This window comes from Ranitomeya variabilis, chromosome 1 (genome assembly GCF_051348905.1).
Source record: "Ranitomeya variabilis isolate aRanVar5 chromosome 1, aRanVar5.hap1, whole genome shotgun sequence".
NCBI lineage: Eukaryota > Metazoa > Chordata > Amphibia > Anura > Dendrobatidae > Ranitomeya > Ranitomeya variabilis.
In genome coordinates, this window is record NC_135232.1 from 89,991,558 (window position 1) to 90,009,394 (window position 17,837).

Below are 17,837 nucleotides of genomic sequence, written 5' to 3' on the forward strand. Positions count from 1 at the left end.
ATTCAGTAAGACGTGTCCGATGCGTTTGCCCATATAGTGTGCATCCGATGTTGGTCTCTGTGTCACTGTAAGTATGAGTTTCTCATGGGACCCATGCCGGGCCCTATGGTAGGAGCGCTGCTCTGCTAGTAGAGAGCTCCTAGTTATGGACTCATCCCCCTATTAAATTTGTTGCTAAATTAGCTGTCAAATGGACAAACCCATTGGACTTGAATCTTTAAACTGAAGTCTTCTTTTCCATTCACATCCGAAGCTAAGTTAAGCGTTCCACCTGTACAAAGTAGTAAATGAGGACCACGGGGTATTTACACAGGATGACCACTGTCATGGACTTCTGCACCGCATGAAATATCTGGTTCAGTTTTTAATGTTGGCATTTTTCATTAAATGATCTCCATTTTCTTTTCTTAGGTCGAATTCATCAAGCCATGGTGACGTCTCTGAATGAAGACAGCGAGAGCATCACTGTCGAGTGGATTGAAAATGGGGACACTAAAGGAAAAGAGGTAACGCTGCTATTTTCGGGCAATTATGTTTCACTACAGCAATGCGCCAAGTTAATAGTTTGCTTTTTTTTTGTGGCATGAGGCTATGCGCCCACGATCCAGAAGTAGCAGCGTTTTGGATGTAGCATATTTTCGCTGGGTCCAAAACGCTGTGTTCTGTTGAATGCAGGTAAATCTGCATGTGTTAACAGAACCGTGTTTATTTACTGCATCCAAATACGTTCTATTGGTGAAATTTCAGTTGCAAAGACTAGCGTCTCCCCAAGAAAAATTGACATGCTGTGGGTCTGAAAGACTCGCCTCATGTCAGTGTCCGCGGGAGATCCGCATCGTGGGCATGTGATTTCTAGAAGTCCCATCCACTTTGCTGTATCATCTGGCCGCTGCGGTTTTGATGTTGCATAAAAATGCGGCGTCAAAAACTGCAGCACATCCTGATCAAGGGCATGTACCCTTATCTTGCTGAGCATCTACTTTTCAGTGTTTTGCATCTTTTGGTCCAGTCGGATCTATCTTACTGGTAATATTATTATGCATTGTCCGTTAATCTATAAAGGCACAGTCCTGAACTTGCATGTGAAACCAACATTTCAAGACCTGTCCTGGATGAAACCTTGTGGATTTGGAAAAATCATTTGAAGATTAATTTTATTCCCACCAGTTGACAAATCCAGCCAGCTCCATCTCTACATATGGCGAGGTAGTGGCAGACCACCCCTCATATGCAGAGGGGGGACACAATGTAATCCGGTCCTGCATCGGCCTCTGTTACCAGTGCTGCTGCTCATGTGTCACTTACTGCTATCACTGTACATAACGCAGCAGTGAGGGAAGGATAAACTGCGTTGTGAGTACTCGGTGGCTGTGGAGTTCTGTTGTGACTATTTGCTGCTGTTTCTGGGGGTGGGATGGTTTCTTGATATGTTTTTACTATTGTAAAGGGAGTTTTCTGTGACTATGGGGAAGTGAGAGGAGCCTGGTGTGACTACAGGAGATGAAGAGCCTGGTGTGATTACTGGGGAAGTGAGAGGAACCTGGTGTGACTACAGGAGAGGAGAAGCCAGATGTGACTACTTTGGAAGTGAGAGAAGCCAGATGTGACTACAGGAGAGGAAGAGCCAGGTGTGACTACGAGGAAGTGAGAGGAGAGGCCAGGTGTGACTACTGGGGAAGTGTTAGGAGGAGCTAGGTGTGACTACAGGAGAGGAAGAGCCAGGTGTGACTATTGGGGATGTGAGAGGAGGAGCCAGATGTGACTACGGGGATGTGAGAGGAAGGGGCCAGATATGACTACTCTCGAAGTGAGAGGAGGGACCAGGTGTGACTACTGGGGAAGTGAGAGGAGAGTCCAGGTGTGACTACTGGGGAAGTGAGAGGAGAGTCCAGGTGTGACTACTGGGGAAGTGAGAGGAGGGACCAGGTGTGACTACTGGGGAAGTGAGAGGAGGGACCAGGTGTGACTACTGGGGAAGTGAGAGGAGAGTCCAGGTGTGACTACTGGGGAAGTGAGAGGAGAGTCCAGGTGTGACTACTGGGGAAGTGAGAGGAGGGACCAGGTGTGACTACTGGGGAAGTGAGAGGAGGGACCAGGTGTGACTACTGGGGAAGTGAGAGGAGAGTCCAGGTGTGACTACTGGGGAAGTGAGAGGAGGGACCAGGTGTGACTACTGGGGAAGTGAGAGGAGAGTCCAGGTGTGACTACTGGGGAAGTGAGAGGAGAGTCCAGGTGTGACTACTGGGAAAGTGAGAGGAGGGACCAGGTGTGACTACTGGGGAAGTGAGAGGAGGGACCAGGTGTGACTACTGGGGAAGTGAAAGGAGAGTCCAGGTGTGACTACTGGGGAAGTGAGAGGAGGGACCAGGTGTGACTACTGGGGAAGTGAGAGGAGAGTCCAGGTGTGACTACTGGAGAAGTGAGAGGAGGGACCAGGTGTGACTACTGGGGAAGTGAGAGGAGAGTCCAGGTGTGACTACTGGGGAAGTGAGAAGGGGCCAGGTGTGACTACTGGAGAAGTGAGAGGAGGGACCAGGTGTGACTACTGGGGAAGTGAGAGGAGAGTCCAGGTGTGACTACTGGGGAAGTGAGAGGAGGGGCCAGGTGTGACTACTGGGGAAGTGAGAGGAGGGGCCAGGTGTGACTACTGGGGAAGTGAGAGAAGAATCCAGGTGTGACTACTGGGGAAGTGAGAGAAGGGGCCAGGTGTGACTACTGGGGAAGCGAGAGAAGGGGCCAGGTGTGACTACTGGGGAAGTGAGAGGAGGGGCCAGGTGTGACTACTGGGGAAGTGAGAGGAGAGTCCAGGTGTGACTACTGGGGAAGTGAGAGGAGAGAGGAGGGGCCAGGTGTGACTACTGGAGAAGTGAGAGGAGGGGCCAGGTGTGACCACTGGGGAAGTGAGAGGAGGGGCCAGGTGTGACTACTGGGGAAGTGAGAGGAGGGGCCAGATGTGACTATTGTTGAAGTGAGAGGAGGGGCCTGGTGTGACTACTGGGGAAGTGAGAGGAGGGGCCAGGTGTGACTACTGGGGAAGTGAGAGGAGGGGCCAGGTGTGACTACTGGGGAAGTGAGAGGAGGGGCCAGGTGTTACTACTGGGGAGTGAGAGGAGGGGCCAGGTGTGACCTCTTGTTGAAGTGAGAGGAGGGGCCAGGTGTGACTACTGGGGAAGTGAGAGGAGGGGCCAGGTGTGACTACTGGGGAAGTGAGAGGAGGGGCCAGATGTGACTATTGTTGAAGTGAGAGGAGGGGCCAGGTGTGACTACTGGGGAAGTGAGAGGAGGGGCCAGATGTGACTATTGGGGAGTGAGAGGAGGGGCCAGGTGTGACTACTGGGGAAGTGAGAGGAGGGGCCAGGTGTGACTACTGGGGAAGTGAGAGGAGGGGCCAGGTGTGACTACTGGGGAAGTGAGAGGAGGGGCCAGGTGTGACTACTGGGGAAGTGAGAGGAGGGGCCAGGTGTGACTACTGGGGAAGTGAGAGGAGAGTCCAGGTGTGACTACTGGGGAAGTGAGAGGAGGGACCAGGTGTGACTACTGGGGAAGTGAGAGGAGGGACCAGGTGTGACTACTGGGGAAGTGAGAGGAGAGTCCAGGTGTGACTACTGGGGAAGTGAGAGGAGAGTCCAGGTGTGACTACTGGGGAAGTGAGAGGAGGGACCAGGTGTGACTACTGGGGAAGTGAGAGGAGGGACCAGGTGTGACTACTGGGGAAGTGAGAGGAGAGTCCAGGTGTGACTACTGGGGAAGTGAGAGGAGAGTCCAGGTGTGACTACTGGGGAAGTGAGAGGAGGGACCAGGTGTGACTACTGGGGAAGTGAGAGGAGGGACCAGGTGTGACTACTGGGGAAGTGAGAGGAGAGTCCAGGTGTGACTACTGGGGAAGTGAGAGGAGAGTCCAGGTGTGACTACTGGGGAAGTGAGAGGAGGGGCCAGGTGTGACTACTGGGGAAGTGAGTGGAGGGGCCAGGTGTGACTACTGGGGAAGTGAGAGGAGGGGCCAGGTGTGACTACTGGGGAAGTGAGAGGAGAGTCCAGGTGTGACTATTGGGGAAGTGAGAGGAGGGGCCAGGTGTGACTATTGGGGAAGTGAGAGGAGGGGCCAGGTGTGACTATTGGGGAAGTGAGAGGAGGGGCCAGGTGTGACTACTGGGGAAGTGAGAGAAGGGGCCAGGTGTGACTACTGGGGAAGTGAGAGGAGGGGCCAGGTGTGACTACTGGGGAAGTGAGAGGAGGGGCCAGGTGTGACTACTGGGGAGTGAGAAGAGAGTCCAGATGTGACTACTGGGGAAGTGAGAGGAGGGGCCAGGTGTGACTACTGGGGAAGTGAGAGGAGGGGCCAGGTGTGACTACTGGGGAAGTGAGAGGAGGGGCCAGGTGTGACTACTGGGGAAGTGAGAGGAGGGGCCAGGTGTGACTACTGGGGAAGTGAGAGGAGGGGCCAGGTGTGACTACTGGGGAAGTGAGAGGAGGGGCCAGGTGTGACTACTGGGGAAGTGAGAGGAGGGGCCAGGTGTGACTACTGGGGAAGTGAGAGGAGGGGCCAGGTGTGACTACTGGGGAAGTGAGAGGAGGGGCCAGGTGTGACTACTGGGGAAGTGAGAGGAGGGGCCAGGTGTGACTACTGGGGAGTGAGAGGAGAGTCCAGATGTGACTACTGGGGAAGTGAGAGGAGGGGCCAGATGTGACTACTGGGGAAGTGAGAGGAGGGGCCAGGTGTGACTACTGGGGAAGTGAGAGGAGGGGCCAGGTGTGACTACTGGGGAAGTGAGAGGAGGGGCCAGGTGTGACTACTGGGGAAGTGAGAGGAGAGTTCAGGTGTGACTACTGGGGAAGCGAGAGAAGGGGCCAGGTGTAACTACTGGGGAAGCGAGAGAAGGGGCCAGGTGTGACTACTGGGGAAGTGAGAGGAGGGGCCAGGTGTGACTACTGGGGAAGTGAGAGGAGGGGCCTGGTGTGACTACTGGGGAAGTGAAAGGAGGGGCCAGGTGTGACTACTGGGGAAGTGAGAGGAGGGGCCAGGTGTGACTACTGGGGAAGTGAGAGGAGGGGCCAGGTGTGACTACTGGGGAAGTGAGAGGAGGGGCCAGGTGTGACTACTGGGGAAGTGAGAGGAGGGGCCAGGTGTGACTACTGGGGAAGTGAGAGGAGGGGCCAGGTGTGACTACTGGGGAAGTGAGAGGAGGGGCCAGGTGTGACTACTGGGGAAGTGAGAGGAGGGGCCAGGTGTGACTATTGTTGAAGTGAGAGGAGGGGCCAGGTGTGACTATTGTTGAAGTGAGAGGAGGGGCCAGGTGTGACTACTGGGGAAGTGAGAGCAGGGGCCAGGTGTGAGTATTGAGGAAGTTGAGTACATTAAAGGGAATCTGTCACCCCAAAAATCGTATGACGTCCTCTTCTTGTCTTATTGCCGCGGCTCTGGCGCAGGCGTACTTTATTTGCCCTGTTGAGGGCAGAGCAAAGTACTGCAGTGCGCAGGCATTGGGCCTCTCTGACCTTTCCTGGCACCTGCGCACTCCAGTACTTTGCTCTGCCCTCAACAGGGCAAATAAAGTACGCCTGCGCCAGAGCCGCGGCAATAAGACAAGAAGAGGACGTCATCGTATGAAGATGGGAGGCGCCGGACCGTGACTCCCATCGGACCCGAACCGAACCGAGACCCCCCCTGGGTGAGTATAATGTAATCTGAAAAGTAAGAAAAACAGGTTTGATTGGGGGCTTATCTACAGCATTACAGAATGCTGTAGATAAGCCCATGATACTGGTGGCCTTAGCTCATATACGATTTTTGGGGTGACAGATTCCCTTTAAGGCTTCAGCACATTTTTTTTTATTTCCATGGCATTTTACATTTCCAAAATAGTTTTTATGTTGAGAAAAATACCTACAGTATATGAGTGAAAAACAATTCATGGATTCCATAATTGTAATTTCAGGAACATAAACCTGCTCTGACAGTACTGCTTACAGTCAGTGTGTGTTATGTGTACATTTACGGATGAATTAGTGGTGCAGATCCCTGGGGCGCCACCACTAGAGGTGCGAACATGACGCCCCGCCATCTTCTGTGCTGGCATGCTATAGGCTGGTGCCTTACTGGTATTACGAGGCAATCCTGCTCCTTCCCCTATAATTGTAGCTGAGAATCCACCTCCATAAATAAAGTACTCCCCAGAACCACCAGCTCTTTGTGTTTATTACTTACCCTATGAATTTGCTTCCTACAGCTCGGAGATTACTCATGTCCTGCTCGTCTCCTGTGTGTCATACAGTAGATACAGCGGAAACAGAGGAGTAGACAAGTGAGCGGGGGATGCACTGTGTGTTTTACAGAAGAGTTGTCACTAATTTTGTAAATTAATATAAAATGTACCCCCTACAGAAAAATGAATTGCATGTTTGGTTTTTGCAGGACCATTTGTATTTTTTAATGGGACTGTTCTGAAATGCATAGGAATCTTATTTTATGGGGGAGGCAAGATGCATTTTACGACGTAGACCATGTTGCATATAGTATGATGTTTTGCAAGTCATGATTATGATGACACAAAACTTATATCCCCATATATTGTTCCACATGTGGATCAGTTTAATGTCTTGTTTTTGGTTGAATGAGTTGTCGTTTTCTTTGGGATACGTTCAGACAGAGGGAGCATCCTCCTGCTGTCCAACACCTTAGCTGCCTTGGCTGCCCTCGTCTGTGCCATCTAAGGTGTTACGGTTGGGATTTGCACTGTCTCCCATACCGACAGCTCGGATTATGTAATACTGCACTACTCCTGCTACTGATCTCATAGATACACGGACAGCTCCCACATCATCGACATGTTGGTCCTTTTTTTTGGGATAACGTTAAAACATATAGTGATTCTTCTTTTTAATTCTGTGACATGTTGTATATTTTTGGACATCTGATCCATGCTGCATTTTGATAAAACCCCACTGTCCCCAATAAACGGCAACATTGTGTTTCTAGGCTATCCAATGTTTCATTATAGACTTTAAAGAGACTGCCTTGTATGAAATGTACTCCGACCCAAACCCACCAAATGGAGACTGCTTTATCTGGAGCCCCAGGTGAAGCAACAGCGAAACACTTCACATGATTGCATTCACCATTAGGTGGGTATGGGTATTGTGGGACTGTTTTGGGGGAGAATTGATTTGTTTTGCTCCGTGATACTTCATTCTAAATCAGTTGATACATTTCCTATGTGATTTGTTTAGTGAATCCTACATTGAGCAGGTGGTTGGAGACGAAGACCCTGGAGGTCCCATCCAACTCTAACATTCTATGATAATTTATGTGCAGTCTCTTTTGCTGCTGTACTTGTTACTTATTGGTGATTGCGTTTTTTTAAGTGTGTGTTTTTGGAGGGTGGGTGGGTTGCTCAGTGTAAAAATTAACTCCATTTACCCGCTGCCTCTGGTGATGTCCCTTCTAGACCCCATGAGCTCTTCAGCCAATCACTGGGCTCTGTGGTGATACCTATATAGTTGGCACTACAACTGCTGCCGTCATGTGCATTTTAGCCGTGATGTCACCGCTGCTGCCTGTCTACATAGACCGGGGCAAATGGCGGTAAGCAGAGCTGTGGAGTCGGAGTCATGGAAATTGAGGAGTCGGAGGTTTGGCTTACCGACTCCACAGCCCTGGTGGTAAGGCAGCGCTGGAGCTGCGCTGTGTGATTAAAGCTTGTTTTGTTATTTTTACACTGGCGAGTGAAAATAATTCAGGAAAACTCCTCTAAATATTTTTTTAGTTGTCTGATTTCAGTGACTGTAATGGATTGGTTAATAATATATTCCTTTATTTTTTCAAAGATTGATTTGGAGAGTATATTCTCGCTCAATCCTGATCTGGCTCCTGATGAAGAAATTGACCCCGGTCCTGAAATGCCTCCTCCCCCAACTCCAACAACAAAAGTTAACAAAATTGTGAAGGTTAGTTGCGTAACTAAATGAAAACTACGTGTCCTGCTTCGATTCCCTCCTGCCATTGTCTTGCCTGCTCTGATATAAAAACCCATCTCTCTATTATGACAGTATGTAGTTTGACAAATGAACAAGGACCCGCCCCCTCACCCTGTAGAAGGACGAGGACCCGCCCCCTCACCCTGTAGAAGGATGAGGACCTTCACCCTGTAGAAGGACGAGGACCCGCCCCCTCACCCTGTAGAAGGACGAGGACCCGCCCCCTCACCCTGTAGAAGGACGAGGACCCGCCCCCTCACCCTGTAGAAGGACGAGGACCCGCCCCCTCACCCTGTAGAAGGATGAGGACCCTCACCCTGTAGAAGGACGAGGACCCGCCCCCTCACCCTGTAGAAGGATGAGGACCCTCACCCTGTAGAAGGATGAGGACCCTCACCCTGTAGAAGGACGAGGACCCGCCCCCTCACCCTGTAGAAGGACGAGGACCCGCCCCCTCACCCTGTAGAAGGACGAGGACCCGCCCCCTCACCCTGTAGAAGGACGAGGACCCGCCCCCTCACCCTGTAGAAGGATGAGGACCCACCCCCTCACCCTGTAGAAGGACGAGGACCCGCCCCCTCACCCTGTAGAAGGACGAGGGCCCGCCCCCTCACCCTGTAGAAGGACGAGGACCCGCCCCCTCACCCTGTAGAAGGATGAGGACCCGCCCCCTCACCCTGTAGAAGGACGAAGACCCGCCCCCTCACCCTGTAGGCGGACGAGGGCCCGGCCCCAGCTCCAGCTCCCTGTAGGCGGACGAGGGCCCGGCCCCAGCTCCCTGTAGGCGGACGAGGGCCCGGCCCCAGCTCCCTGTAGGCGGACGAGGGCCCGGCCCCAGCTCCCTGTAGGCGGACGAGGGCCCGGCCCCAGCTCCCTGTAGGCGGACGAGGGCCCGGCCCCAGCTCCCTGTAGGCGGACGAGGGCCCGGCCCCAGCTCCCTGTAGGCGGACGAGGGCCCGGCCCCAGCTCCCTGTAGGCGGACGAGGGCCCGGCCCCAGCTCCCTGTAGGCGGACGAGGGCCCGGCCCCAGCTCCCTGTAGGCGGACGAGGGCCCGGCCCCAGCTCCCTGTAGGCGGACGAGGGCCCGGCCCCAGCTCCCTGTAGGCGGACGAGGGCCCGGCCCCAGCTCCCTGTAGGCGGACGAGGGCCCGGCCCCAGCTCCCTGTAGGCGGACGAGGGCCCGGCCCCAGCTCCCTGTAGGCGGACGAGGGCCCGGCCCCAGCTCCCTGTAGGCGGACGAGGGCCCGGCCCCAGCTCCCTGTAGGCGGACGAGGGCCCGGCCCCAGCTCCCTGTAGGCGGACGAGGGCCCGGCCCCAGCTCCCTGTAGGCGGACGAGGGCCCGGCCCCAGCTCCCTGTAGGCGGACGAGGGCCCGGCCCCAGCTCCCTGTAGGCGGACGAGGGCCCGGCCCCAGCTCCCTGTAGGCGGACGAGGGCCCGGCCCCAGCTCCCTGTAGGCGGACGAGGGCCCGGCCCCAGCTCCCTGTAGGCGGACGAGGGCCCGGCCCCAGCTCCCTGTAGGCGGACGAGGGCCCGGCCCCAGCTCCCTGTAGGCGGACGAGGGCCCGGCCCCAGCTCCCTGTAGGCGGACGAGGGCCCGGCCCCAGCTCCCTGTAGGCGGACGAGGGCCCGGCCCCAGCTCCCTGTAGGCGGACGAGGGCCCGGCCCCAGCTCCCTGTAGGCGGACGAGGGCCCGGCCCCAGCTCCCTGTAGGCGGACGAGGGCCCGGCCCCAGCTCCCTGTAGGCGGACGAGGGCCCGGCCCCAGCTCCCTGTAGGCGGACGAGGGCCCGGCCCCAGCTCCCTGTAGGCGGACGAGGGCCCGGCCCCAGCTCCCTGTAGGCGGACGAGGGCCCGGCCCCAGCTCCCTGTAGGCGGACGAGGGCCCGGCCCCAGCTCCCTGTAGGCGGACGAGGGCCCGGCCCCAGCTCCCTGTAGGCGGACGAGGGCCCGGCCCCAGCTCCCTGTAGGCGGACGAGGGCCCGGCCCCAGCTCCCTGTAGGCGGACGAGGGCCCGGCCCCAGCTCCCTGTAGGCGGACGAGGGCCCGGCCCCAGCTCCCTGTAGGCGGACGAGGGCCCGGCCCCAGCTCCCTGTAGGCGGACGAGGGCCCTCACCCACTACTGACAGATCTTTGCGCTGCTCCTCCATCTGAGCATGCATGTGTTCTGTGTGTTCTTCTCTCTCCCAACATCATCTGTCACTAGTGGCCCCCCATTATCATTAGATATCCAGCAGATCCTGCTGATATTGGCGTGTTTGGGTACCTTTACTGTGTGCATGTTACCCAGCAGCAGTTCCTCATAGATATAAGGGAGGTGCTAATAGGGCACAGAATGCTATTGGAAAAAAAAGATGGCAAAGAAAATTATGTATTTTGACCCCAAAAGTTGCATCAACCACCCACCCTTTTTTCTTCTCAACATTTTTTTCCCCTTTTATAGAATCGGCGTACAGTGGCTCCAGCGAAGAACGAAACACCTGCAAAGGACAATAGAGGTAGGATTGGCGCTCGCTGCGGCTTCCATGTTTTCCACTTTTCCATGTCTGCCGCCATCTCTGCTGATGTCAGGGAGCAAAATTACCCATGCAAGTCTGAGTCCATGAAAATAAGGGACAGCCTACGGATGGAATCAGTGGGTAATCTCTATGCTGTCCGAGATTAACATTGTGATGTGTAGAAGAAACTTTTTACAATGTATTTTTTTTTGCCATATGTAAAAATCACTGAAACACTGGCAAACTGTTAGAAACTGAAACGCTGATGAAAATCACTGATAACACTCAGACTGTTTTTTTTACATATGCGAAAAATCACTGACGGCCGGCCTTGGGTCAGAAGTCTGCAGTCAATCTATGTGACTGCAGACTTGTGAATCCTCACATTTTGCTCGTCGTGAAGGTTCTCCGGTGCCTGCAGCGAGCGCTCATCTGACCTCAGTTAGACTATTTTCATACTTGTGGTCACATTCCAACTAGACTGTATCTGGCCTCGCTCAGTCTAGTCGGCATGTGACCGCATGTATGCAAATCACATACTTGCAGTCACACTCCTACCACATGTTAGGATCTACATAGAGTGACTGCAGACTTGTAACCTAAGGCCGAACAACCCCTTTAACTGAAAATTTGCTGTTCGCTGGAACATCACTGATCCCTGAACGGGGCTCTGCAGTTTTGCATCTGTACTGAGTATTTGCACCACTTTTTTTCTCTCATATGGGACAGCTCTCAGCACTTGGATATCTCGGGCGGTCCCATAAACAGTGGCAGAGCAGTGGTACGCTTGCTTCGCCGCCGCTCCGTTCTTTGGAATGGTGGTGGGATCCCCAGCAATCCAATCTGCTTGTTGTCACCTAACCCTTGGATAAGTAATTACTGAAGATCTGAGTACAAAACCCTGCAGCTCTTGCTATGGAATTATTCACAAATTGTCATTGACTGCTGAGTCTAATTCTTGGTTTTTTTTTTATCTCACTTTCAGCAGTCGTTTCAGCCCGGGCACGGCCAACCCAACCCGTAGAACCGCCGGCCTCTGCACAGCAGAATGGTAGTGTTTCAGATATATCTCCAGATCAACCTGGAAAAAAGGACTTTGGCCCTCCTTGTATGTAACATATGTCTAGGATTGCTTCATATTCTATGTGCACTTTCCCACACGCTGCCTAGAAGCCATAAGCACTCAGTGTTAGTATCGCACCCGACGGCGGACTCATGGGACCATGCCTACAGGAGCATCTCTAGCGCTTTTTATCTTTTTTCATTTTTCTTTCTTTTTTTTACGTGAATCCCCATATGTGCGCACTCATTTGCATGTAAATATTGCCCTTTTTTTCTTTTGCATGTAAATTTTCTTTGAGCTTCCATAGTCCTTGTTATTGGGACCGTGCACATTACCATCTGCCGGGAGCCTTGGCTACTGACAATGCTTCGTACTGCTCTCTGTATTATCCCGGTAGTGATTTTAAGGTGGTGCGTGTTGTTTAAAGCGCCACTCCAGCGTGTTTTTTTTTATTATTATTGCTGGAGTGATGCTGCTAATCTATTTTACCCTGACCATCATCTGCACTCCCAATGAGCATGCGTGGCGGTCAGTGCAGCTAAACGGCCGTTCTGTCATATTTTAGCTGCAGGTTTTCTTAATTGGCTAACCACTAATTATACCTGGCAGGTTTATACAAAGCTGACTATCAGCATAACGTGTGACAGAGTTTCACTGCCAGAAAATAAGCCTCTGCCTGTAGTGGTTTATGTAGAATGCCGCCGCAGCGTAATCCTCGATGTGACTGCCACCTCTGAATAGGCGGCTGATGGTGTCGGTGTGCGAGACGCCAACTCAGCATTGAGGATATCCCTATTTCTGTCCTTAGCTGTGCGGATAGACAAATGCTGCATAGTATTCATCATGATGCGCTTACTATAGCCGAATAGCTGAAGACCTGACCCAGATGTGTCATAAATGTGCGGCCATCAAGGGTCTGACCTCAAAGACGCTCTCCAACCCAACGAGGACCATCTACCAGCACAGAAATGGCGGTCACCTGGATTACTGGGAGGACTATTGGATAGATCCTGGTGATCTAATTGTGTTACGTGTCGTCGATATGTCCGAGGGTTCTGTTCTGTTATGTCCAGCGATGTCGGGGAGAGGATGGGTCACTACTTCACTGGCCTTTTTCTGTCATTGTAACACCTCAGATTTGCCGACCTCTGTTCTATAGTTCCCTTGGATGAGTTAATTGCTTTTTTTTTTTTTTTTTTGCTTTGTGTTTTTCTTTAGTTTATTGTATATAGTGCACATTTTATATAAAAATAATCTCGCTTCTAGGCATCGTAGTTAACATTTGTGTGGTATTGCTGCTCTCTAATATGGTGACTGTTCTGTTCTTTACCAGCCAGGAGAAAATCTAATTGTGTGAAAGAAGTAGAAAAGCTTCAAGAGAAGAGAGAGAAAAGACGGTTACAGCAGCAAGAACTGCGGGAGAAGAGAGCCCTGGTGAGCAGACGCTTGTATGGCCTGTGCCCCCTCTGATCCGCTCCGGACCACTATGACGGGAAGGTCCATCTTCACATCCAGATGTCTTATGGTTTCCGTGCATCTACGTATAGATCTGTTTAGTGTCTCCAGTGCTTGTAATGGTATATACGGTACATACGTTGTGTAGTCTGATGCTCTATAAGTGCCTGATTCCTGCTGACTTGGAGCTGGTAGTTTGCCAGAATAGGGGCACAGATTAATGAGTGTGGTTTGGGAGCATTGCTTGCATGTTCTGTCCCGACTCCCAGGTTTGTCCGTATACCTGCAGTCCTCTGGAAAGCCGCAGATGATCCTTCATTCTCTGCTGCGGTTTGTCCTATGGTATTATCTCACTCCACGGAACATGAGAGCGGTGGGGCTGAGGTTAGTGAGGCTTTTGGTCAGGCAGCAAAAGTAAAGTGCTTTTACTGTACAGAGCATCGGCCACCGGAGTGTAGAAGTCCCATGTGTAGTATTATGCACAAGACCTTTTTTTTTTCCCCTAAATTGTAAGTTGGCCTAAACAGGTGTCTGTGACCCTTGTGCCGTTGACAGTGCTCCCTCTGAAGACACATGTCTGCATAGGAGCTGTGGACATTGATTTGATTTCTTTGTAATTGCTTTCATTTGCATCTTAGGTCTTTAAAGTGGCGGCACCAAGTACCGTATTTTGCAGTTTAAAAGACACACCAGATTATAAGATGCACCCCAAATTTTGAGAAAAATAGGAAAACATTTTTAAGACCATGTTGGTGCTTGTTACAATTCATGTGTCTTATTGCTTACAAGAGGTGGTGGCTGTGTTAAGCAGGGTCCTAGGATCGCTGCTGGCGGAGGCAGGAGTGAAGTGTTGCTGCAGACCCCAGACTGGGAGAAAGGGGTGTTCAGATGTGCAACGCTTTGGGTGTTCGGTGGTGGGGGGCCTCTGCCAACATTTTGTGAAAGCCTGGAGCCCCTTCACTTCCATGGTTTACTTTGCGGTGGAGTCCGGGAAAATGGCTGCCGGGGGCGGCGCATGTGCAGCTGGAGATCTTGGCGCTGAGATCTCCATCTGCGCATGCGCTACCCCCGGCAGCCTTTTTCCCGGAGTCCACCGCAGTGTAAACCATGGAAGTGCGGGGGCTCTGAGCTTTCACAAAATGTTGGAGCCCCCACCACCACTGATCACCTGAAGCGTTGCACATCTGAACACCCCCTCATCCCAAACTGCGGACTGTAGCAACGCTTCACTCCTGCCCCCTCCAGCAGCGACCCTGGGACCCCGCTCCACCACGGCCGGTAAGGTATATTCAAATTATAAGACTCATCACCAGATGCGTCTTATAATCTGAAAAATAAGGTACGTTTTATCCTATATCAGTAGGATAGAGTTAGGGGATATTTTATTGATCACTGGGGTCTGAGAGTTGGGAAGTCTACCGAATCCAAAAGCGAATGAAGCATCGAGGTTGCACACATCTGCTCCATTCATCCTCTGAGACTGCCGGACATTGGCGAGTGCATTAGTCGGCTATCTCTGTCAGTCTCATAGAGAAAGAAAAGAAGAAAGGTGCCATGCTCGACGTCCGCTGCACTCATACGGGGTCCTGCAGAGCGCTCTTCTCTGGATCACGGAGGGTCCCAGCTGTCAGACTCCAATGATCCTGCAGTTATTACTTGCACTGGCGCTGTAGATGATTCTGATTTTCCCTGCTTAGAGGAAACCTGTCGTCTGATCCTTCCTGCCTGATCGATGAGCAGCATGAATCCGAGTCTAGCTGTGGTACTGCCGCTGTGCATGTTGTACTCTGAAACGTTGCAGCATGTAAGACTAAACGTAGTTTGCAGATCTGGCCGGGGCTGTGTTTATGCTGACTAGTCTGGTAGGACCCTGGTGGGTTCTCATCGCTCTGCTCCTTCAGACTGATGGGTCTCTCCCTATAAATACACATAAGGAGACTTATCTGTCAAAGGGCGTGTGGTGGAGGTCAGCTGCCGGGGTCCTACCTCAGATTACTCATCCGAGATCGTCACATGCCGCAGAGTCCGAGTGATGCATACATGGCTGCGATTGGCATCCAGACTCTGATTACTGCTGCCCGTGGTTGGGGCAATAACAGTTGGATGTCGGACTCTTTTTAGCAAGATGGTGGTTCTGGTGTTTTGGTTTTTTGTTCCCTGCAATATCAGGAATGTCACCGGTGCCAGCAATGTTCTATTATTCTATTAGGCTAGGACTGCACCGAGACTTTCTGAAGTAGAGCGTAGTCCTGGCCTTACGGGTAGGCAGAGGAGCCGACAGCACATGCATGGCGGCACTCCTGTATGACGTCATCATTTACGATCTGCTAATATGTTGTCTTCTCACATTTGTAGGATGTTGATGCTACCAACCCAAACTATGAAATTATGTGCATGATAAGAGATTTCCGAGGAAGTTTGGATTACCGGCCCTTAACTACTTCAGATCCAGTAAGTTCCAGTATTCATTGCTCCGGTTATGTGCTGTTTGCTACATTCGTGGGTCACTTTTAGATGTCAGTTTTGTCATATTGCGGTGACCGGACCTCCTACAGTTACTGATCTGACATCAGCAGAGTCTTCTACAGCTCTGGAGAACTGCAGGAGGTCCCAGCATTGGGGTCTATGTGCCGAAGCTAGAAAGCGGCCATGTTACTCCGTGTAAAGCCCCAGTCCTCCTGCGTGTTCGCAGCTACTGTAATTTGCAGATGTCAAAACTAATGATGTTTCTTGTCTTTCACTACAGATTGATGAGCATCGGATATGTGTGTGTGTTAGAAAGCGCCCGCTAAATAAGAAGGGTAAGCACCCATGTATACGGGTAAACTCGCCTCCTCTTTTCTCTGACACGGTAGACTTTGCCAGAGGAGCTCCACTACCTGGTTCACCCACCGACCACCAGTGATCTTCCAACATGTACGACGCTTGAGCTAAGTGGGTGATATTTACTAGGTATACACTAAACTGTCACAGTTGCATGGCTCGTTAATACTTACCCCCATGTTTTATTATTTGTGTCTGCTCTGGGCCGATCTGCCATGCTTCATGCTAGGCGGCCTATTGTGCCACAGTGGGTGCCAAAGAAAGCAGGAGCCTGGATTACAATGTGCGTGGTTCCTTGTACATGCTTCCACATTGTGCTTGGAAATGTCATCACTTTTTTTTCTGCCTTTTTTTTCATTTGCAACCCTGTAAATTCCTTAAAGGGGCTGTCCAATGAAAACAAATTATCTCCTATTTACATGGTAGGTGATAACTTGTTGATCGGTGGCTGTCTGATTCGTGGGATCTGCACCGATCGGCAGAATGGAGCACAATTGTTCCCGACAGGTAGCTTTTATCCCCAGTACAAAATGGAGCAGCTGGACCAATGCCAGACTACCTCTCCATGCATTCTATATAGTGCTGTCCAAAGTGCGAATGCCCTCTAGAGAATGAATGGCGCTGCAGTTGAGCTCGCACACTACTGCTCGCTTCAATAATGGGGATAAAATTGCCCCATTCTGCCAATCGGTGTAAGTCCCAGAAGTCAGACCCCAGTGATCAACCAGAGTAGATAAATGATGACTTGTTTTCAGCGGTAAGCCCCATTAAATATGAAAGTTGATGGCATTTTACTGGTGGGCAGAGAATGCCCCCTGTGGGGTGTGATGCTTTTTGGTAAGTGCAGTGCTGTGCTGATTATTGGGCACCGTCCCTGTGGCTGCGGACATTTGGGTGGCGTGGTGTCTGACAAGGTGGGCTCCACCTTGAGTATTGCTGGCTGATGTGGCATCAGAAGTGTCAGACGCCCTGATACAACCTCTTGTTTAGCATCAGACATATCTCGAATAGCTCCAGGACAATGACCGCTTAATTGTGCGGCGTCTGCACTGAAAAAGAAATGATGTGAGGGCACCCGGGGACATAAGAAGCGGGAGACACAGGAGGTTTACATCAAGTGCAAAAATAAATCACAGGAAAAGCAGAGAAGTTTCACCCCTTCATGACCCGGTCATGGTGTATCTTGTGGAATGACTTCATCGAATATTCCAGACTTTTCACTGTACATGGGTAGTCACGTCCATGTGTAGCTGATACGTTGCGAAACCACGCGCCTCCTCTGGGGCTGCAGATTGGGCAGCCTGTGGCCACTGTTTCCTCTTACAGCCTATGGATAAGGGGTTTGGCATGGCAGCTTGATGGCACAAATGCAATGTCGGGCAGCTGCATTTTGTATATTTGAGTAATGAGGTGACGGCAATTTGCAGTTTGTTAGTGTGGAGGGGTTATCCAGTGCCTGTGACTTCCACATCGGGTTGTGTGGCATCCATTGGTGCTGCCCAGGGATTGTGCTGGGGTCCTATTAGAGATGCTTGGAGGATGCCCACCGATACCTGCCAAGAGGCTGATGGACCCCACGAAAGTGAGATCACCGCTCCGAAGCTCGATTGTCACATTTTCCTTTTTTTGCAGAGAACAGTGTGAAGGATCTGGATGTGATCACCATTCCTAGCAAAGATGTGGTGATGGTGCACGAGCCCAAGCAGAAGGTGGACCTCACGAGGTTCTTAGAAAACCAAACGTTTCGCTTTGACTATGCCTTTGACGAGACTGCGCCAAATGAAATGGTCTACAGGTAGGTAACCGAGCGCTGTCCTGGTCTCGCTGTATTGCCTGTAGAAATGTGAGTGCATCGCCCTTCTCACAGTGAGTACGGCACAATGGGCCGGCAGGTATCACCGGCAGAGGAATCCATCGCTGAGCTGGGCTGCCGTCACCGCTCCTCTGACAATTGTAGGAGCGTTCCCCGCAGCAGCATTCTGCAGGCTGACCTCATTCTAGGTGTGTTTCACTGAAGGAATTTCCA

The 17,837-nt window shown here is 52.0% G+C and overlaps 1 protein-coding gene across 6 annotated transcripts in view; it reads left to right on the forward strand.

Moving 5' to 3' along the window:
* KIF2A (kinesin family member 2A) overlaps positions 1-17,837 on the forward strand; it is a 75,758-nt gene that overhangs the window by 24,588 nt on the left and 33,333 nt on the right. For 2 of the 6 annotated variants that reach the window (XM_077286000.1, XM_077285974.1), the window contains exons 2-9: positions 412-506; positions 7,825-7,944; positions 10,416-10,470; positions 11,456-11,521; positions 12,867-12,967; positions 15,344-15,439; positions 15,735-15,789; positions 17,444-17,606. In XM_077286000.1, coding sequence (XP_077142115.1) covers positions 412-506; positions 7,825-7,944; positions 10,416-10,470; positions 11,456-11,521; positions 12,867-12,967; positions 15,344-15,439; positions 15,735-15,789; positions 17,444-17,606 — 751 coding nt within the window. Of the gene's footprint in view, positions 1-411; positions 507-7,824; positions 7,945-10,415; positions 10,471-11,455; positions 11,579-12,866; positions 12,968-15,343; positions 15,440-15,734; positions 15,790-17,443; positions 17,607-17,837 lie in introns of all 6 variants that reach the window. The other 4 variants (XM_077285956.1, XM_077285991.1, XM_077285964.1 and 1 more) reach the window with 3 other exon arrangements.